Source organism: Pituophis catenifer, unplaced genomic scaffold (assembly GCF_029215685.1).
Source record: "Pituophis catenifer annectens isolate HBS135680 unplaced genomic scaffold, rPitCat1.0.hap2 SCAF_1, whole genome shotgun sequence".
Classification (NCBI taxonomy): Eukaryota; Metazoa; Chordata; class Lepidosauria; order Squamata; family Colubridae; genus Pituophis; species Pituophis catenifer.
This window is the reverse complement of record NW_027256881.1, coordinates 52,865,949-52,889,419: the sequence shown is the minus strand read 5'-3', so window position 1 is coordinate 52,889,419 and position 23,471 is coordinate 52,865,949. Positions and strand designations below refer to the sequence as shown.

The 23,471-nt window shown below is 35.5% G+C and overlaps 1 protein-coding gene across 4 annotated transcripts in view; it reads left to right on the top strand.

Annotated features, from left to right (window-relative positions):
• The window catches only part of CDC42BPA (CDC42 binding protein kinase alpha), a 161,216-nt gene that overhangs the window by 101,907 nt on the left and 35,838 nt on the right, over positions 1-23,471 (top strand). For 3 of the 4 annotated variants that reach the window (XM_070932424.1, XM_070932422.1, XM_070932421.1), the window contains 5 exons: positions 518-609; positions 3,889-3,965; positions 12,962-13,081; positions 18,734-18,814; positions 20,249-20,354. In XM_070932424.1, coding sequence (XP_070788525.1) covers positions 518-609; positions 3,889-3,965; positions 12,962-13,081; positions 18,734-18,814; positions 20,249-20,354 — 476 coding nt within the window. The remainder of the gene's footprint in view (positions 1-517; positions 610-3,888; positions 3,966-12,961; positions 13,082-18,733; positions 18,815-20,248; positions 20,355-23,471) is intronic. The other variant, XM_070932423.1, reaches the window with a different exon arrangement.

Genomic DNA, 23,471 nt, shown 5'->3' with positions numbered 1-23,471 from the left:
AAATATGGTTCTGGGGCCCCAAAGATATCCTAAGAAGATAAAAGTGTGAGTTTTTGCCACTTTGTTTTTCATATAAAAGTGCAAAGGAAAAAAAATTGCTAGGGTCAGTTGGTGGGTTAGAGACTGGGCATCTGGACAACTGGAGGTGTGCACTTGAAATCATTGAAATCATACTATAATCATCACAGCACATACATCTTCCCTCTATTCTGCCTGTTTGTTAGGAATTATGGAACTATCACAATCCAAATTGATAATTTTAAACTAATCATAAAATCATCTTGTTCCATCTTGCTTATAAAACAAAATCATGAACCAAACAGAAGTCATTATTTTCCTTTTCAAGCTTATTTATTGAAATCAAATGCTTTTGTCCATTTTTATGTTATCTTTTGTTTAATAACGAGACTTAAGTGGGGTTTTCCTAATTGAAGGACGCTGCAATCAATTTTCAAATATAACCTCATCATGGTCCTTACTAACTTGGTGTCTCTCTCTTCGTTTTGTTTGTGTAAAGCAAATTACAGGAATCTGAAAAGAAGAACTCTGACCTGTTATCAGAAATAGACAGATTGAAAAAAGAGGCAGAAGAACTTCAGTCAGAAAAGGGTATGGGCACTGACATCCAAATAAAGCTGACTGGTAGTGGGTACATCTTATCAAATCAGAATGTCCACTTACAGAGTGCTGACAGAATCTGTATTTTGAAGATTCTGACTCTTGAAGTGTCATCATAGCCCTGGCATGATAAGATGTACCCACACAGCTGTTACAAAATTAAAATTATCTTATGTACTCTTGGCATACTTGAAATACATTTTTTTCAGATCATGTTTTTGTTTGTGCATTTATAGTCACTGTATTAAGAACATGCATTGTTTTATCTTCTTAAGAGAAGGTGATTCTTAATTTATTCTTCAGTTGTCAAGTACTACTCAGACATCATGTATATAGAATAGAAAAGAATATACACTGCTCAAAAAATAAAGGGAACACAAGCAGAAGACATCCGAGATCTGAATGAATGAAATAGCCTTATTAAATACTTTGTTCGTTACATACAGTAGTTTTGTGTTCCCTTTAGTTGTTTGAGCAGTGTATAAACTACTGTATGTAAAGAACAAAGTATTTAATAAGGTATTTCATTCATTCAGATCTCAGATGTCTTCTGCTTGTGTTCCCTTTATTTTTTTGAGCAATATATATAAAATGCATAGTCTTTTGATCTTTGATCATTATAAGCCATGTGCTCAATTAAGACTTATGAGTTCTCTAAAGTAAACCTTTTACAGGAAGTTTAATCTATTGATAATTGCATTAATATAATTGAAAATGTTGGTTGATTTTACTAATTATTCTAAGGAAGAGAACTTCACATATACACACACACACCAGTATTTTCTTCATATGATGTCTCTTGGGAAGAAACAGCTAAGAAAGCAACTATAGAGCAGTATCTTAGAATGTGAGAAGGCCTGGAAATGGACCTCTATCTGTTTATAAAAATCATACATTTCAGTTTGTGAATGGACACTTAAGTGTACCTTATTCAAATGATCATATTGTAAAACAAATTCATTCATCACAATTCAGGAGCAATATAGTATCAGGGATGAAGATTTAAAAGTACTATAGTGTTATATTAGCACTGATAAGGCAAGGTGAAAGAGTAGATCTCAGGGCCAAATGCAAAGGATAGGATGCATACTGAGGATCGGATTCAGTTGTTGTTGGGTTTTTTTGTATTGGGTGATCATTGCTGGACAAAACGGATGTTACTAGTTTGTTTGGTTATTGCAAAACAATGTACATATCCCTGTTTACAGTAGTTGTTTCTTCAGAGATCTTATATGCTTGCATTCAAGGAGTCTTATATCAAAAAGTTTTAGTTCAGAGCCATATGCAGTTGAATTTTAATTTCTCTTTTGCATATACTATTCGCTGCTTCATTTTAATCCATGCAGTGTTTCTCTCTATCTCCTGAACCTGGCCCTCCAGGAGATGGGAGACAGAAATAGATAGATAGAAATAGATTAGCATTTACCGGTATTTCTGATTTCCAATAATTTAATAAACTGCATGTTAAAAAAATCAGAAGAATTTTCTGACATTCATTCAGATTCCTTTCTTATTTAGTAAGTATCTTTAGCCAGTTCAACATACAATTTTAGAACAACCATAGAATTCCACATTTGTAAGTCAGATGTGTAGGAAAGTCAATTCTTCAGCTCATGTATTATAATAAATAACACCCGTTTCAACAGTATTTTCCATCTCTAATTTAAACGTGAAAAATCATCCCTTTTGATGCCTAATTCCACCTTTTTATTATTTTATACTTGATTTGGCATATGGATCTTACATTTGTAATTAAAGCCAGGAGACACCCTTCCCCCCAAATCACATTAAACAATTGCCTTACTGCCTAAACCTTTTTACTTTAATATTTCAGCATTACTCAAAGCATGCTTGCTGTTCTTCTATACATCAGGGTTATTTGGTTTATAGCAACCAATCCTACAGGATGCTTATTCTACATAAAAGAGACAAATGTCAAGTTTGCTTTGAACCTTCTGTGTTGAATACTTGATGTAAAGTTGCCAAATGTGAGCTACCAAAATTGGAGTTGCTGCTATTAAGCAGTCTTCCAGATTTGTGAAGCCCAGAACTGGTAGCCACGAACTCAAGTTGGTGACACCAGATGGTTTATGAGGCTTACAAATCTTATACTAATGTGTATCTTGTTGGACACATTTATCATACACAAATACTTGACTGTTTTAGTTGTATCAACCAGAAAAAATCAATACATTGTAGAAGCTTATTTGTTAAAAAAAAAAATCTCATTGGGGCAGAATAAATGCTTTGGGATTGAATTCCAGTTGCTGCAAGAAGGATCAGATTAGTTTTAAGCAGAAAATAATAATTCAATAGTCTCTCTAATTTCCTTCTATACAGTAGATAAAAGTCTCCAGATTAAGGTTGACTCCTGATAGCTTTAGGGAATACTGATGCCATTTTTTTTTTGGTAACAGTACAAAAGTAGTTTTCCATTTCTTTTTTTCTGAGAAGTTTTTTAACTCTCAATCTAATCTGTAGTTTAGAGATTTCCTGATAGTGTGCTATTCAAATGCTAATCAGGCTTGTCCTTGTTTAGCTTCTAATATCAAACAAGGTCAGCTGGGTTATATTGAATAATAGCAGGATTTTTGCTGAAGTTTTTATAGAGGCACTCATTTTTTCAGCAACAAGCAAGTTTTTTAATCTCTTTCCTTTCTATTTTGAACACTGGGCATGAGGGAACACACTAATGGAACCTATACAGACTGGGGAACAGGGAACTTCTCAGTAAAAACTGAAAGGAAAAATTGCCTTAGATCATGGGTATTACTTATGTGTCGTAGAATGTAAAGAAAGTATGTGTTATTTACGTATTTATGCATTTATTTATTTGTTAGTTTATGATATTTCTGAACCGCCCATCTCCCTCAAAGAAGGACTCTGGATGACGTACAATCAAATCAATTGTGACATAATATTATAAGTCCAGTTTCTCATGTTTTAATTGGAGAGATCTTATGTAACAATTGGTATCTAAATTCAGCAACTGGGAATAAAATTTTCGTTTTAAATCCTGAAAGGACCATCCCAGCAAATGGTTCCCATGAAATTTTACTACTATCTTAAAGATTAAAGAGCTAGAAATATATGGGTTAACAAGACTGATTCTACAGACTTGAATCCAAGTCCTCCCAGAAAAAAAATTCCATAACATCTTTTGGGAACAATTTGATCTAAGCAGAAAGCAACAACTCAAGAACAGGAACAGGTAGATCAGTACGTGGATGATCGTTTTCTGTTGATTAAAATCATGCTGTTGTTTTCTAGGAGTGAAGCATCAAGACTCACAAAATTCTTTCTTGGCATTTTTGAATGCACCTACCTCTGCTCTGGATCAGTTTGAAGTAAGTAATTCGATTTATTTCTTAATATTTTGATGTTACAAAAGGATGAAGTTTATGGTCACTACTGCTTTGAAATCATAACTATAGTTATTATGTTGCCAAAAAATCAAAATATTTTGATTCATAAGGAATATTATTTACTTCTTTTATCATTTTCTAGTTGTAAAAAGGAGAAGGAGAATGTTAAAAGTATTAGTATGATGCTTTTAATGCAGATTTCCTAAGCTGTATTTCAAATATTATGACAGAAGAGCTTTCTTTTTTTGCCATTTTTTTAAAGTCTTGAAACTTAACCCTATAATGAAAAATCTGTAATATTTTCAGAACTAGAATTAGTCCTCGGCTAACAACCACTCTTTCAGTGACTGAGGCTGAATGAGTAGTATGAAATGGACACTTGGCAACTGGCTCACACTCATGATAGTTACTAAGTTCCATGGTCATCTGATCCCCATTTGTGACCTTCTTTCCCACAAGCAAAGTCAATAGGGACGTTGACATGGAAGGTCACAAGTTGCTTGGATAAGTCTCCCACACCTGACAGTAGCCACCTGAAGCCTTGCAGTGCTTGCACGAAGCCACACCAGGCCATTGTGCACCCTGGGGTGCCCTTTTCGACCTAGCAGCAACTATCCTTACTTATCTCTGGATACAGTTTCATTCATGGACATAATATAACAAAGTTATTAAATATTTCTGAAGTAGAGAATAGAATGAGTAGCATATTATGGAACTAGGACAGAGATGGATTGTAGCCTTCAAGGAGGAGGAAGATGATGATGGTAGGAAGGTGAGGCCTAAGAAAAAGAAGCAAGAATTCACTGATGAAGCAAGTTGATATTAATGTATTTCCAATTAAATGTAGCTTATCTATCAATATATTTACTGTTTGACAGTCATTAGTTTTGATATTAAAACATGGTATGACAAAATCGTGACAATAAATTTTACATTCCCATTACAGGTAATCCTCAATTTACAACTGGTCATTTAAGGATTATTCAGAGTTATGATGGTCTTGGAACAGATGTTTTACAACCTGTAAAGCACTTCCAGTTGTCATAAAGTGTCATGGGCCCCCATAGTTATATGACTGCGTTTGGGGCACTTGGCAGCCACCTTGACTTTGCCACCAGTTTCTGGCAAAAACTGCAGTTCACTTAATGACCACAGTTAAGTTCACTTAATGACCATCACAGAAATGGCAAAAATATGGGTCCAGTCACCTGACTGCCATGACTTACAAGCAGATTTCCAGTCCCAGTTGTGATTGTAAGTCGAGGACTACCGATGAGTATTTCGTTATCTGGTAAATGCATGGCCCCTTGATCTGTTTTTAGTGTGGGTGAAAGAATATTCATTATTTGTGGATTACAGTTAGCTATGCAGAAGTTATGCTAAACAAAATAATATGTTAGTCATTTCCAGTTTTTCTTTATTTGATTTCTCAATAGTATGGTGATGCGGTTGTTTTCACAAAACAGACATTTTCATCTATCTATTTCTGTTTCTTTACTGCTGTATGCATTAAAATAGGATTCCTTTTCTTCTTCATCTTCTTCTTCATTGATTGATTTTATGGATGACGTAAGTCTTTCATCTCCAAATCCACAAATTATTCAGTAATAAAACAGATTTGATTTGGCAACTTCAGATGGTAATGCAGTCATCTTAAACCATCAAGAGCATGAAATTCAGCAGGTTCTGTGCTCCTGATGTGTCCGTGCTGTATAGTTTTCAGTATAAGTTTTCATAGCATGGGCTAAAAGTTTTGCATATGTGTCTTTTCATTTGCTATTTGAAGGAACTGAGATGCAAGACATGACTTGTTTCAAGGGACCATTCACACTCATTCTGGCCTATTATTGATATTGCTTGGTCAAAACTATACCATTAAAATTGGCTTCTACAATTCTGTTTTTACTTAAGCTTGGGATGAGTGTGAATATATGTTTCATTCACACGCATGTCACTTTCTTAAGATTTTTTTTTTCCTGGTCAGTTTAAACTCATACACCAGTGACATTTTTTTTTTAGCAAGTATATGTGGAATAATTATGTCAGTTTTATTGTAGATAAGTACAAAATGTAGTGCTGTAGTGCTCCTATTTACAGTAACATTTTTCTGTATGACTGTCCTCACTGTAAAGACACTGGAGGATACTGTTCACCATTTTTAAGCTTGGATTACAATTTCTGCATCATGCAGAAAATGTTCCAATAGTTCTATATTCAAAATAATTTAACAAATATGCTATCACATTCTCAAAACAAAGGTCATACAATCCAGGTTTTCAGGAGATTGTAGGATTGGTTTAAACAAGACAAGTTTCTGATGGAATCGACTGAATAATGATTAGGTTCTTTCATATTAATGCTTCTGAAAACCTTTAATTCTAAAATAGGTTGCTTTCAGTAGCTGGAAAATAGTATGCATCCTTAAGAAGCAATAAATAGGTTTTAGGTGCTTTGTATGAATAAATCAATGGCTTTGTGTAATAATAGTAATGCTAGCCTTCAGTTTGCAGCAATAGCTTACCACAAAAGAATATATTTCAGATTTAAAATAGCTTTTGTGGTATATAAATACGGGTTTAAAAATTTATAAGCACATTTGTCGAAGTATTCAGATTACAAAACTGACATCATAACCTACAAGTGTCTTTTTTTCAAATAGCCTGTGTCTTTAATTGATAATAGCTGTGATTAATATATTTATTCCTAGTCATACAGTCATGTTTATAAACTTTTATATAATATATCTAATGGTGTCCTTTGTATAGTATTTAGTCTGAAAGCTTAAAAGTGATCTAATGCCACTCAATGAATCACATTGCTGAATAGAAATTGAACTTGGGTCTCATTCCTACTTTAAAATCTCTTAGCCTGCTTATCAAAAGCAAAGCAATACTGGAACAAAAATAGGATATATTTTGTGGGTTTTTTTAAATAATTAATCTATGGGAATGTTAAATGTTTATGTTAAATGGTCAGATTTTCTTGGAAAAAATTGTTGCCTTTCCTTTTAAGCTTTTGGGCCAGTAATTGGAAGATCTGCACACTTAATACACCAACCATCTTTTTTCCCTATTTAGGCAAGTAAAAATGGAAGAAAGAAGCAGAAAGGATCTAAGGCTTACTGAGATCCTTATGCTCCTTTGAAATTTTTACCCAGCCTGTGGGCCTTGTGAAAGACAGTAACAGAGTATTGTCTTAATATTGTCTTGTTTATAGCATTAGAAGTCCCAACATGCTTAACAAATTTGAATGCTGATAGCTAACTTATCTTCTGTTTTTAAAATAATTTCTTCTAATATTAGATCATGTCTCCCCCCTTTCTGTAAAATGGAAATAGCTTTGTCAAAATAAACTTCCTTGGGAGCTAAATTCTAAGTCTAAGCAACTTGTGTCCCACAACTCAGTGTAGTTTATTATCTATGTGTTGTTGTCCACAGAACAGGACTAAATTTCCAAGTTTTACTGATCACCTGGACATTGTTGATTGCTTAGCAAGTCAAAATACTTGTGTTAAAAGGCTGTTATATGGCTTCAATCCTGCTCTAAAGATTCCTTATTTGTTTACCATAGTCAGGGTTGAATGGCTATTTAGGACTTCCAGGTTTATTGAGATTCATGGTTATGTTGCCTATAAAACTATATTGCCCAGGCACCTGAATTGGCATGGAACTGGAAAGAACCTGGTTCTTGATATTGACAGAAAAACCTTTGCAAAGGTTTGCAAAAAAACCCTGCAGTACTTTAGGCAAAGCAAAAAACATTTTATTAAGGCAGGGGTATCAAATCTTTATATAAGGTTCAGAAACAAATGGTACATACATTCAATATATGTGATGCATCAGAAAGCAACATATTAAACAAAACCCATTGATAAGATGTAAAAAAGGACTGATCCCCTTAAAATATGTCGTATCACCTTCTTTTCCACCTGTTTTGTTTCTTCAATACTTGCAACACCTCAGCGACTTCAGAATATTTTTTTGCACATCAAAGGAAATTGCTTTGGCTTAAAAAAATAACATGGTTTCTTAAACTTCAAAAAGAGGCACAGATGCCATGCCAAAATGCTAATACAGGTAGTCCTTGACTTACAACCATTTATTTAGTGACCGTTTGAAGTTACACTGAAAAAAGTTATTTACAAGCAGTCCTCATATTTACATCCATCGCAGCATCTCTATAGTCAAATGATCAAAATTTGGGCACTTGACATGTATTTATGATTGTTGCAGTGTCCCAGAGTCAAATGATTGCCATTTTGCAACTTGTCCAGCCAGGTTCTGACAAACATAGTTAATATTGAAAGCCAGATTAATTTAACCGCCATATGATTCATTTAATACTGTAATTGCATGAATCATTTTACAAACATGGCAAAAATAGTAGTAAAATCAGGCATGACTCAACAATCCCCTTGCTTAGCATTGGCAATTGTGGTCCGAAATGTAATAGTAACTTGAGGACTACCTGTATCACCTCTATTAAAGGGCTAATAATAATAATTCTGTGTAAAGTTATATTACCTTACATAAGGTCTGAAAGACTAGATAATAAATAAACATTATTTCTTGCACTTGTAATAAAACTTTTAAGATCTAATGTGACTCTTAATGCATTGCTGTATTTAATTTTTTTTTAAGTGTAAAGTAGTATTAGCAAAGATAAGAAATTATGATTCAGACTCCCAAAGGTCCTTTTTCAAGCGGCAACTAGACTTTCTGGTTTTTCTTTGAAAGTGTTTCACTTCTCATCCAAGAAGTTTCTTTAGCTCTGACCATCCCCCCCCCCACCATCTTCCCACCATCCACTCAGAGCTGAAGAAGCTTCTTGGATGAGAAGTGAACCATCTTCAAAGAAAAAACAGACAGTCCAGTTGCCCTTTGAAAAAGCACCTTTGGGACAACCATGACTGAGAATCTCCATAGACATATGACTGAGACTGTAGCAAACAAAAAAGAAAAAAAAAATTCCCCCATTGCAGTCCTTAAAGAAGCTGCCATTTTCCTTTGAGAAATCTCCATTGGCAGCCGTGAACAGACATTCATCATGGGATGCAGTACGGAAAGTCTGCTGCAATCCCAGTACAGTAACGATCAACCTGTATTCCTGTTAATATTTGCATTTTTTAAAAAAGCAGAAGAGCATTTAATAAGAAATTATTTCGTCTAAAATAGAATTTTGTTTAGACACGTGATGTCTTAAAAATGATATTTGAAAGTAGTTGTTTCTTGTGTCTTGATGTTTCTTCTGATTTATGTTTTCATGATACACAAATCCCTGTCTTTACAATGCAAAATGCTATCAGTCTCTGTACAGAAATGTGGATTGAAGGAATGTATCTTTCCCATGTTAACAGTCTCCTCCTTTCTCTGTTAAAGCGCTCTCCCTCCTGTATTCCAGCCCACAAAGGCAGACGTGTAAGAGGATGTCTTGTTGTGTGTTGGCTTTTAGTTTGTCATATCATGGACATGGCTTTGCCTTCATTCAATGTAGACCATTTTCCTTGATATTTTTACGGCTTGCATATTTACCCTGCTGCTTGTCTTGTGCTACTGCTTTTCTTATATTTTCCTTCTGTTTAATACTGTTTATTAAGTGCAAAGCTTTGAGAATGTGTGTGTGGTTTTATTCTGTTTTATGCTCTTGGCTTTAGGATGTCACAAAAACAAAGCAAAATTAGTGTAAAATCCACCTGTTTGTTAAGGTGATGGGGAGCAATTTTTAAATAATGTTTTTTACAGATTTTTTTTTTACAAATGAGATAAATACGTTTCATATACAATTACAATACTATGCTTCAATCTTAAACTTATTAGAGTACAAAGATTTAGCAAAACAGAAATCTGCCTTCCTAATCCATGTCATCATCAAATTATGAGCAGGATTATCAATTCTGTCAAGTTAGTTTGGTTGACATTAAAAAGGATACCAAAGTCTTGACAAGAACCCATTTGTTTAATGTGATTAGTATTATCAGTCTGAGAATATTTCATAGTATGGTTTTATAGTATGGTTATTGGTTTGGCAATTTATGCTTAGTCTAATGCACTGAATATTCTCTCTCTTTTCTTCTCTCCCCCCCCCCCCCACACACACACGCATGGACACGGACACACACAATACACATGCACACAGAAAGAGAGAGAGGGGGGGAGAACAATCTGCAAATTAGCTTCTAAGCATTCAGAGATACGTCTGTGTTTAAATGCATGTATGTATTAGGCTATGCAAAGTATTCTTGTTGCAAAACATGTTAATGCAAGGAAAATAACGTCATAATATTAAAACAGCCACAAAAAGTATTTTAGAAGGCTTGCACAGCTGCCTTGAAGGCTATCTTTGTTCTCTATGCTTATCTATGCATGCATAACCACTTCATCTTGGTGGTGGGTCCTGTTTTTAATATTGGCTGTGCTTGCATACAACTGACATTCCTTAAAGAAGTTGCACCAAGCTCTCTAAAGGGCATGGTTACTTTAATGTTTCAAGGAAGGTTGCTTTGCTTAGGTTATAATGCTTTGTGATTCAACATGGCAAACATACCTAATACTCCTGCCTCGTATTTTTCCCACCACAACAAATTCTTTCAAATACATGCTACAAATTAGCTGCGTACACGCACATACATGGACACCCTTATGCTGTGTCCCATATTGAGCAAGCACCGGCTATTCGGTGTTCTCAGACTGAGTTATGCTAATTATCTATATCATGGAAAGATGGAATATGTGTTTCAGACTAGATTTTGTGGACAGACTTTCCTAAAACCTACCTTCACCTGTGCGAAGAACAGAAGTTTGCAATTAACTTACATGACAAACACAAACTATGTATTCTTCTAGTCATTTCTATTTCCCTTCTGGTTTGGGTTTTTTTTTTATGGAAGAAATAAAAATAGCAAAAAGGGGGTGTTACCTCTGCTACCTCTGTGTGTGTCTCATAATATTTTATTTCCTACATTCTTTGTCTGATATAATAATACCCAGGACAGATGGAAAAGATTATTGATCCCAAGTGAGGTTTTCAATAAGTAAAAGAAATAAAATTGTCCCTGATGTTCAGAGAGAGATAATTTTATATTTAATAACGGTGGAATCAAAGTATAGAAAAGAATTTCTGCTAATAATTTCTGCAGTGCTTGAAATAGTTTATATGCAAGTAGCAAATAATTATATTGACGATCATATGTCATTGATTATAGTCTCTGCAGGTTGAAATGGTATGAACATTTTATAAATAAAGATGTCAGTTAAATAATGCTACGTCTATATTTTAAAAGAAGTGCTGAGGTGCATTCTGAATTTCAGTTACTGTTTGCTTTATGTTAGGATTTGCAATAAATAAGTGAACAGTCAAGCATTATGTTCAACAAAATAAAAGAACACAAATTGATCACTCAATCTGTTCTCTATTTATGGTTTATTCAAGTGGCACACACAAACATACATATACCTTACACATACGCAAATGTACACAAAGATTTATATGTACATGCATATAAGGAAGATTCTTAGATATATTTTATCTGCTCTTTTTGTGTTTTCAGAACAACAAATCATGCTCTAACATTTTTCTTAAACTTAAAAGTAGCCTGCTTTCTACAATATCATTTTATGAATCCTATTCAGTACAAAATAATATGCATAGATAATGTAGGTTTAAATCAAAGTACATTACTTGACTATTTTATGTTGAAAAATAGAATTTTTGACTGACAATCCTAAATAATGACACTAAACTAGAGAGAGAAAAAGGGAGGTTAGCTAGCTGGAAACCAACAATTTACCAAACAGAGATCTTCCAAAAGGATTGTTTTTTCTTAAAAGATATTTTAATTAAACCAAAATTACAGTGTTTTGGCAGTGTAGGAAAATAATGAAAATATATCCTGTACATCATTCTGCTTGGTTCTGTTAAAAGAAACAAAAGAAAATTTGTATCTGTGATTTAAATATTACTTTTTACATACTGATAAAAATACATTTGAAAACATAGACTAAGATGTCACTGTCATCTTTAGAAATTTATCCTTTATTAGAACAAACCTGATCAGTGTTATTTTATATTGATAAGTTGGGCTAAGATCATTTTTTAAACTATGTTTAAAATGATTTATTTGCTAATTAATTAGTATCATGATACTGCCGTGTATTGTGACTATTTATTATTAATCTTTCTAATATGTCTTATTGTATGAAATTACAATTACCATACAAAAGAAGCTTCTAAAATGTTGTTTCAGATTATAAAAGAATCAAAATAGTGGAGTCCTTAGTAGTTGTTTGTTTCCAGATGTTTCATTATTCCCCAACAAATCAAAATCTATCAAGCTTATTTCTTATAATTGCTATATAAAAGAACACCAGAGGCCTACAAGTGTAACCATAGCTTTAATTTTATATAAATTGATTTCATTATAATTGTTGAGAAATAAATGCTGAGAGTAGATTTCATTGAGCTTTACATCAATGCAATATAAGAGGAATTGTTGTTATGCTGATATTGATATCACAGTTATTCAAATTTTCCAAACTACAGCTATGTTCACCACTTTAAGTTGACCAAATATTTATATATAATAAAAGGTGAGATAAACTAATAATGATTACCTTCCTTGTTTAAAAAAATTGTAGTGTAATTCTTCTACATCTCTGTGTCACAGCAAGTGGAGACATTCTACTCAACATAATATTTGAATCACTAGGAAATCTCAAGTTTGTAGGGTAGATGGCAATGTGTGGAATCATCTTGAAAAAGGGAATGGTAAAGGATTCTATATTGTTTCCCACAATCTCTGTAAATCAGGAGCCAAACTTTATTAAAGGAGACTACATTTATGTTATTTGCATTTCTATATTTTTGAAAACTGGTACTTATCGAATGTGGCTTCTTAATATTCTTCCCCCCTTTTTTTTCTTTTCCTTTCATTTTCCATTTCTTTTCTTTTGCTTGTTTCTTTCCCTTGGTTGTTTCTCTAGATTGATTCAGTTGAAAATTTTACCTTATCTAATACGCCTTCGCGGGATGAAGATATCAAGTATCATCTTCATTCAAGATCTAGGTCCCCTTCCACAGCTAGTGACATTGAACCAATTGAGGTACTCTCTCTTAGAACATTTGTTTAAGAATTGTCTGTCCCATAGCTCAGTGTCAAAGCAACTGTGCAAATGTACTGTGGAGTAAGCTCAGTTGAATTAAGTGGGAATTATATTAACAAATAAAGGTTATATATTCATAATATGGTGACCATAACATTTTATCCTGGTGATTTAACTCATCCCAATGGATATTATTAAAATAATGGTTGGTCACATATTATATTATTTATTTGTTATGGCCATACAATCCAGCAGACTTTGGGTGACTTACAAAAAGAAAAGAAAAGAAAAACTCCCAAAACTTAAATACATCATGCCTGGACTAAATATTAATAATAATAAGAAGAAGAAACCAACAATAATAACATCATAACAAGCCCATTAAGCTCAGGTCTGGGACCAAAACCCCAGATCTCAAAAGAGTTTTCCAGAATCTTAGGAAAGAGCTTGCCATTTCTATCACTTTTAATACATGAATTAGAATATTTTGGTCAGTCACTCCTTTAGAGCAAAGAAATTTTTTCTTTATGATTCTTTTTTTATTAGCATATACAGAAAATGTGGCCATTATGGAGAGAGCAGAGAGAACTTACCCACTCTCACTCCCACTTTCTGTCTGTTTCGCACAGTCCTTCACATAGCTAGAAAAAGAATTAAAATTATAATGCCCAGAGATTGTTAATTTTTTGTAGCTTTTCTAGGATTTCATAATGATCATGGAAATCAAAAAGGGCATTCAGGTAAGTAGTTCAGATATCATGTGGAAAGTTAGTTGACTATGGGAATTAACCTGAGGATGAATTGGTTTGGACATTTAACTAGATTTACCGTAGTTGTTCACATGACATCCGATTAACCCAATGAGCCAATTAAGCATATTGGGTAAACAGTGGCCTAAAGTCTCACTGTCTTTACATAGTATATCTATTAAAAGAAGATTATTCCAATAATTTTACGAGTTTTTCAAGTCAGTCAAGCACATAAACATGCTGTGTTTTTGGAAGATTTATTTCTGTTTCATATGGAAAACAGATGGCCAAAGATAGATATAACAGTGTTTTGCTGTTTGCTTTGCATCTGAATACCTATATTAATGGAATTCAGTGGTTCCTGAAAACAGTTCTATGTCTGAGCACTAGTTCATATGAGAGAGGTATTTTACATACATAGGACTCAAGCATACTATATGTATATGCACAGACAAACTCACACTCAGTGACATAGTTTAAATAGTACTAAATAAACAGAAAAGTGAGACATAAAAGTAATAAATAAATACTGTATTTTTCAGCATATAAGACGCTCCGGACTATAAGACACATTTCCTTTTTTGGGAGGAAAACAAGATATACACTAGTTTAGTTTAGTTTAGTTTAGTTTAGTTTAGTTTAGTTTAGTTTAGTTTAGTTTAGTTTAGTTTAGTTTAGTTTAGTTTGAATTTGTATACCGCCCTTCTCCCTGAGGACTCAGGGCGGTGAACAGCCAAGTAAAAACATCAAGTACAAATATTAAAATACAATTAAAAAGATAAATATAAATTTGGCCCCATTAATTAAAAACGATAAACAAACAATTAAAAACACTTAAAAAATTAGGCCAGCCCGGCTTGCTGGAAAAAGAAGGTTTTAAGGGCACGGCGGAAGGCACCGAGGTCTTGAATTCTCCTTATCTCTGGGGGCAGCTGATTCCAGAGGGTAGGTGCCCCCACAGAGAAGGCCCTCCCCCTGGGGGTCACCAGTCTACATTTTTTGGCTGATGTTACCCCGAGGAGGCCCTCTCTGTGGGAGCGCACAGGTCGATGGGAGGCCGTCGGTAGCAGCAGGCGGTCTCGAAAATAACTAGGTCCTATGCCATGGAGCGCTTTAAAGGTGATAACCCACTTGAAGCGCACCTGGAAGACCACTGGGAGCCAGTGCAGCTCACGCAGGAGTGGTGTTATATGGGAGCGCCATGCAACTCCCGTGACTACCCGCGCGGCCGCATTCTGGACCAGTTGGAGCCTCCGGGTGCCCTTCAAGGGGAGCCCCATGTAGAGAGCGTTGCAGTAGTCCAGGCGAGAGGTGACGAGGACATCACTTCAAGGGCATCGTTGGGGTGGCCTGGGGTGGAGATGTACAGCTGGGTGTCATCAGCGTACTGGTGGTACTTCACCCCAAAGCCACGGATGATCTCACCCAGCGGCTTCACATAAATGTTGAACAGGAGGGGCGAGAGGACCGACCCCTGAGGCACTCCACATATAAGAGGCCTCGAGATCGACCTCTGCCCCCCGTGCATGGATATGGGAAATAATATGGAATTTTACCAGTTTGGAACTGTTTTAAGTTTTTTTCTTTGGATAGATTGATATTGTAATCAGAATCAGTAAGTTATTCAGCACACAATCTGTTAGATGTAAAGCTTCCCCCCCCCCTCTTTATTTTCCTTCAGGTTACATTTTAATTAAGTTAGTGAAATGCTTTTTAAATTCCAGCTAATTGTTGATTCTAGAGAGAAATTTTACAACAAAAGGACACAAAGAAGAAAATAAGACCATAAAACACTCATAATAACTGCCTCTGCCTCCCAGATTGCCTCGTTGCAGCAAACAGCCTGCTTTAGTTTCATTTTCATTTTCAGATCAAGAAAAAAAAAATCTGCCTCCCAGCAATTTGCCTGCTTGCAGCAAGCAGCGGAGGCCCGCGTGGCAATAGGGAATGGCAATCCCTGCAGCCTGAAACTGCTGAGGGTCGGGAAGCCAATCCAACGACAATCAACTGCTTGTGCTAATCAGGTTGTGCTGAAGCTGAAATGGCCTGTTTTGCTGTTTGTTGCTTGCTGCAAGGAGGTAAATTGCTGGGAGACAGAGGCCAAAGGGTGGGAACCGGTGGGTGAGTTATACTACATTCGGCGTATAATATGCACCCAAATTTTCACCCTCTTTTAGGGGGGGAAAAGTGTGTCTTATACTCTGAAAAATACGGTATATAAAATCATATGTAAATTATCCCTTAGAGTATGGGAGCAAGATAAAACATATTCACATACACATAATTTCTAACATGTAGTTATATTGTCCATTATAGAAAGCAAATTGCCCATACAGAAAGCAAATACAGGGACAAAATAATACAGTACATTGCTGCTGCTACTTTCAGATATCACTTGTATCTAGAGTGAAGCAGTATTTCTTCTATTATTCTTCAGCAAGCTACTGATTCCATTAGTCCTTTGCCAAGGAACTTAGCTTTGTAATGTTCCTTGTGGAATTCCTTCTGAGATTCGGTGTCATCTTCTGTGATGTGTTAGAAGCCTGTCGGTCAGGCTGTATCAAGCCAAGATTTTAAATATATGCTAACATCTTCACTGTGGAGCAAATTTTTTTGTGAAAATGACAAAAGTTTCAAAAATAGTTTTATGATATGGCGTAGATGGTAGAATATATATCCACATTTCTAATTAAAATAACAATTTATTTCATTAGCTTGCTAGAAGCACCATGTAGTTGTCTCCTGATGGAGGATTGTTTTGTTACTTTTTGGATGGAAGCGCTGATCTTCAGAATATTTCTTGGACTTTTCACAGAAAACCTAATTTTATAGTTCACATGTCACATTAAATACTCTTTCTTTCTTTCTTTCTTGCATGGTTTGATGTTCAAATGTTACCAAAGTATTCAAAACTGGAATGCTTCTTGTATCTTTATACTGAAATTATATGCATGATTGCTTTTACGTTAATCTAAATCATTGTTTTTAAATTATTGTTTCACAGTTGACAGGGTTTGCAACGTTAAGCTCTTTAGCTATTCTATGCTATAGTTCCAGAGGTTATTGTCCATTTATAGCCATCTCCCATGGTTGGTATACCAACCATGCTATATAGCTGGTTTCTTTCCTATTTGTTTATTTTAATAAATATTTTAAAAGAATAGAATAAAAAAGCAGTAAAAGTAAGAAAAATGAAAAAATAGAAAATAAATTTACATGCAAGATTAAATAAAAATGAAACTCTTATTAGTTTTATTAATTTAAATTAGTGCTGCATATTTAAGTCTTCGGAACATTATTTGTCAAGTCAATATTCAATAATTAAAAACAATATCCAGTGTAATATGAATAATAAATTAAAAATCATTCTGATTTATGATTTTACATAAATTAGCCAGGTAACCACATGCTGTCACAATTACCTGTTAAAAAGAGAAGGATAGTTACAAAAGAATGTAACTTTTCATCATGGCACATTAATATTGACCATGAGCTTGTCAACAGATACTCAAGCATATTTTTTTTCATGTATATATTATATTACATTATATGTACTATACTATATTACATTATAATATTTTAACTACTTAACACTCATTTTTTCATCATGATAAATTAAGCAGTTTATAACAACGATAGTGCTTCAGAAAAGTTTGTGTTCCTATGACAATATTTTTATTTAATAAAATTAAAATGAAGCGTTACCAAAGTGTTACTGGCACATGCTACTGACCTATATAATTTTATTAAACTCCTTGGCTACACTTATAAGAACATTTATCACACAGTTCTACCATATAAACACCTTTATTTAATAACTGCCTGAACTAGTAGATGTATGATCCAGTATTGGTACAGAGCTAAACATCAGCTTAATGAAGACAGTTAAACTGAGTGTGTGTGTTAGATAATTAACAAAACTGTGCAAATGTTGGAAAAAGCACTTCACTGTGCATATTACTACAAATGAAACATCTCTTCTCAAAAAATTAAAACAACTGTATGGTTGGAATGGTCAGCATGACTGCCTGAAAAGCTTTCTTGGGTCTCCGCATGCATGTTGCATGGACAGCTGTGTTGCTTTGCTGGCAGCCCCAGGGCAAGTGCTGTTTGATTAACAAAACATTTTTATTATATGCACATCCAAAAGAATAATCCTCAGAGTCACTATGTGAATGCTTTATGCCATTTTTCCCTCCATAGAGAATCAGTTTGCAGTGGTGGTTAAGGTGCTGGCTTAGAAACCAAGAGACTTTGGGTTTTAGTCCTGCCTTAGGCATGAAAAAATGCTGGGTAACTTTCGGCCAGTCACTCCCTCTCAGCCCAACTCACTTCACAGGGTAGTTATTGTGGGGAAAAGAGGAGGAAGGAGGAGTTCTTCACCTTGAGTTGTATATTAGCAATAGCAATAGCACTTAGACTTATATACCGCTTCATAGTGCTTTTACAGCCCTCTCTAAGCGGTTTACAGAGTCAGCATATTGCAATCTGGTTCCTCATTTTACCGACCTCGGAAGGATGGAAGGCTCAGTCAACCTTGAATATTTTAAAAAAGTATATGAATAATATAATAATAATAACTGTTACCAATAATTGTGTATTTATGTGTCTATGAGTATTTGAAGCTTTTCCAGTAAACCAATTTCTTAAAATACATTTACTTTGAGGCAGTCAGTTTAGTTTTGTTAAAGGCTGTAAAGCATTTAAGTATTTTGCAAGTGAGAAAAATCTGAATATGTTACCCAAAGTAAATGCTTGTTTTTTTAAAAAAAGCCATATGCGTATTTCAAATTCTTGTGTACTTTTTGCACCAGTTTGCTTATATCAACACCATTTAATAGGGGGGAGGGTGTTGGGGCGGTTAATATTAATGTAAATTAATGTTCACCATATATGTGCTCAGGTTTCAGATCATCCTCTGCGTCCAGTTCACACACCAACCGTGAGATCACCATATAGTGGTTCAGGACTCTCTGTGCCAAAGGTATTCAATCAAATATGATGATTAGAACCAAAAAACTTAGCCTATTCTTATTCAGGTAGTCCTTAACTGATGACCACAGCTGAACTTGGAATATTGGTCATAAATCATTGCGGTCGTAAGTTGAGTCCATATGACTGGACTTGATGTTTCAACCATTTTTATGACAGTCATTAAGTAAATCAGCACAGTTTTAAGTAAATCATTAAGCGAATTGTGTGGTTGTAATTCCGAATCCAGCTTATCCAATGGAACTTTTTGCCAGAAAATAGCAAAAGCTATTGTAAAAATATGAGCATGTGACACACAGGATGCTGCAACCGGTTGTAAAAACAAACCAGTTGCCAAGCACTCAAAATATGACTCGATGGCCTTGGAGGCGATGTGGCAGTCATAACTTTGAAGACATAACTTTTTCAAGTCAGTCATAATTTTGAACTTTCAGTAAGTGACCAGTTATAAGTCAAGGACTACCTGTATCTACTTTATTGATCCTCTATCATTTACTTATGAATAAGGATGCTGTTGTTAGTATCAGTAAGAACTAAACCCGCTTTGGAAGAAACAATTCTATATGTTATAAGTGTTCAAATATTTAAAAAGGTCAAATCCAATTTAGACAACATTTATTTCCTTATGCCAAATTTGAAAAGATTTGCTGTGTGCTGGACTAAATGTAATGAAAGGAAACAGACAATAGTGAGCTGCTGCCAGTTTGGACAGGTTCAGGCGAACCAGTAGTTCCAATTAGCAGCTGGGCCCACCCACCCGTCCTGGCGCTATCACATCCTATATAATCGCTGGTTGTTCAATGCCGCGCTCATGCTCACATTTTCGGTTCCGGGTGAACCAATTGTTACAGTATGTGATGCCCACTTCTGGAAAAAGATTATATACTTCTTTTGTCACATGTCCGTGTAGTATATAGTATATAGTAATCATTCTCTATTAGGTCAATATTACAAGGAGCAAAATGCTTTACTGATCATCAAATGTTCTTGAAAGCTAAAGGAAAACCCCCACACTTGTTTCTGCATAGTTTAATAATAAATATTCTACCAATGAGTTTTCTGGTACATTAGATATTAATGTACTTTGCTGTGAAAAAAAGAAATTTAAAACATAAGGTAACTGTTTTACCTGTTCCTTTTTTGGATAGCGATCCACTATCCAATTTTGAACATTTATTCGATTTTTTTAGATTGTTCCTATAAAATACATAAGATGTAAAACTATTATAAAGTTACATACCTAACTTAATAGAGAATGATGATTCTGTTCTCTGAATGGAACTGATTATGAATAAAGTATAAGGTATAGGAATAGCTTAAAATTATGAAACTGAAAAATAAACTCTAACTAAACTATATAATTTAACAATGATTTTTTTATTATCAAAGCGCTTGTCACCTAATCATACTTCTATTTGTTTTACAGCCTAAGGCCCATCAGTTTGTAGTAAAATCTTTTAATACCCCTACCAAATGCAATCAGTGCACATCATTGATGGTTGGGTTAATAAGACAGGGCTGTACCTGTGAAGGTAAGGTCTGGCATCTGCTTGTTTTTACAAAGGATTATATTTATTATATGATAGTAATTACATGTTAATGCCATTTTGCCACTTGTGGCAAAAAAAAGTGAACAGCTCACTGTTTTAACTACCTTTTGAAGATTCAGGGACAAATTTCCCTAGCTTAATATAATACACTATAGTTGAATATGTCATAATGCTATTTTAGATTGGCGATAGCAATAGGTGGTGCTGAGACAACCAGTGATCACATTGTATGGTCCTTGGTTCTGGTAATGAAATATTTTTTTAAAGTACCGTGAAAAATCTGAGCATCTGTTTCGTTGGCTTCAGTATTGAGACAGTTTTATGGTTTCAAAACCTTGTCTAAAACAAGGCTTTTCAGTAAATGAAAGCTGGGTCAGCATAGAGAAATTAAATGAAAATGGAGAAGGGACTTTAACTTCCCCTGTGTAGCAATCTCAGTTTTACTGAAACCAATGTAAGCTTGGAGAATATGATTATATGTATGAAGATGCATATGTTTATAGGACAATAATGTTTATCACCCTGCTTAGGACTCCTAGAAATTTCAGTTACTACAACATAAGCGATACGGTGGGCTATCCATTTTATCAAACAGAACAAAATATTTTTATAATGAACTTTTCTTTATGGATGTTCATTGTAGCTCAAGAAAGTAGAGCTAAGTGTCATATGGAAGATATATATGAAGCAACATCTGATTCTGTTAAAAAGTAATTTTTTGAACAAAAATTCAGTATCTCAGATGAATTAAACAATTAGTTTTATATTCATTTCTTATCCAAATTTGTAAATTGCCCTTTATAAATTAGCAATTTAAATGTCGCAGAAGTATAAACCTTCATCAGAACATATATATTTGGAATTTCTGTGAAATGGCTCATTTTGGTTTATATAGGACTATGGTTTTAATAGCCCAGAAGGTATTAATGCAGTGAACATACATGATTTCCTTGATGAGGGTGTGACATTGTCCAGATGAGGGTTGTATCAGTCGGATCTGATGCTGGCTGAGTCATAATTTTTGACCACTCCCCTTGCTCCGCCCCTTTCATGCTCAGTTTAGACTCAGTCGGCCTGAGAGAAACATCTCCTACAGATCTGGCTATACAGCCCAGGTCTGTTCAATATCACAGAATTGTAAGTCTTTTTGACCACCTTTTTATTTCTCTAGTTTAAAATTGTTACTTCCCCTTTAAATTTTTTTCCCCCCTTCTATTGTAGCCTGCCGGTTTTGCCTTGCTAGAGCGTCCTAAGCTGCAGGCTTTGCTTCGCTCCTGGCGGCGGCCATTTTGAAAGCCCCATTTTAAAAGGGAACTTTTTTCCTTTTTCTTTTTCCTGTCTTTTTTGGGGGGGATTTTTTTGATCTATCCCACCAACGATTGTTTAAGGGGCCCTAGACCACAATACCACCAACAATAATAGCGATTCCCTAATTTTAAGGGAAATCGCCAAATCGGGCCGCCGCCCACGCTACAGCGATCCCAAAACCGCTGATCAGCTGTAGAGCGGTTAATTGAAGCGCCGCGGCAATTTTAAAAGGAAAATTTTTGCCGCTTTGCCACCAACGAGTCTGCAAGTTGGGGGGGGGCAGCAAGCTTCTTCTTGCCTCCCCCTGTGGCATTTCCAGCCAGTATTTTTTATTTTATTTTTTCTCATCGTGGCTGTGGGGGCGCTGAGGAGGTCCGTTTCTAGGCTTGCCTAGACAGATACCTCCGGAGCAGAGTTTCCTCCTGCTCAAGTGTGACCTGGCAGCCATCGTGCTTAACGCCAGAGTCGTTGCCATCTCAAATTTCAACCACGTGGCGAAACTGAAACCAAAAGCTATTTCTCCAGTCGACATCGTGGTCGCAGTGAGTATACTAAAGATGGCAGATCGCTCTTCCCATGGGGAGGAAAATACTATGTACACTGGGAAGAAATCAACTTCCAAACGTAAGCACCTTTCTAAACCTGAGGAGAAGGATTTAACAAAGAGGCATAAATCTCTAGAAAAGCAAGTTAGTGAGGTGCCTGCAACTGAGCCTGGTAAGGGGACCCCCCCCCATCTACCCCCCCTCCTCCCATTTCAACTGTTAGCCAGGCCTGGTCTTCGGAGGGAGAGGGTAATGTTCTTCAACAAGACCAAAGCAATTTGCAAAACCCCTTTGCAAGTCAATTAATGACCCCTGCAACTCCTGTATTTGGTGGCCATGCAGCTGCAGCTGCTTCAACAGGTGAATCCTCTATGCCTGTGCTAACCCCCGAAGATCCTTTAAAAAATGTGCCAGAAGGATTGAGAATTCTGATTGAACAGGCCATTGCTTCTAGAATGGCAGCCAATATTCATGGTCACCACTCTGGCTCTGCTATTTCAGAGCGATCTGCCCGTATTAGAATTTCTCCTGCAGTCAGTCTTACTGGCTCTCATTCTCCTGCAGCCTCCAGAGTTAGTGAAGCCTTTGTGTTTGAGGAAGAGAGACATTCTGACCTATCAGATGATGAGGGGATAATCCAAGATCAACCTGCCTTTACAGGATTATTTCCCCCCAATAAATTCAAGTCTTTATTGCATAAGGCTCGCTTAACAGCCGCCTTAAAGGAAGATGAATACTTTCAAGAGATGCAGGAGGCTCAAAAGGGTGGACTACAGGGACCTTTTTCTGAGCCCCCCCCTGAACTTTGTTATGTACCAACTCCACAACTGTTCATAGATGTGGTAAAGAAACAGTGGGCTGGGCCTGCAACCATGGCATCTGCACATGGTTCAGATAAGAAATATTATGCTGTTGCTCCAAAGTTTGCTCAACTCTTGCAAGTTCCACCTGTAGACAGTCCTGTAGCGGCCCTTTCCTCTTCTTCTTCATACGTAACTGGGGATATTTCTGAAGGTCTAAGGCCAGAAGACAAAAAGTTAGAATTTCTGTTTAAAAAGAACCATCAGGCCTCGGCATGGGCAATTCAATCAGCTTCATCAGCCTCATTTTTTAATAGAACTACCATCCTTTGGCTTCAACAGTTACAGGCAAGGGTACCCCCCAGTGAGGTTCGCCTTCATCAGGATATTAATAAAATCATTGCTGCCACTCAATTTTCGGCTGATGCAACCTTGAATTCAGCCAA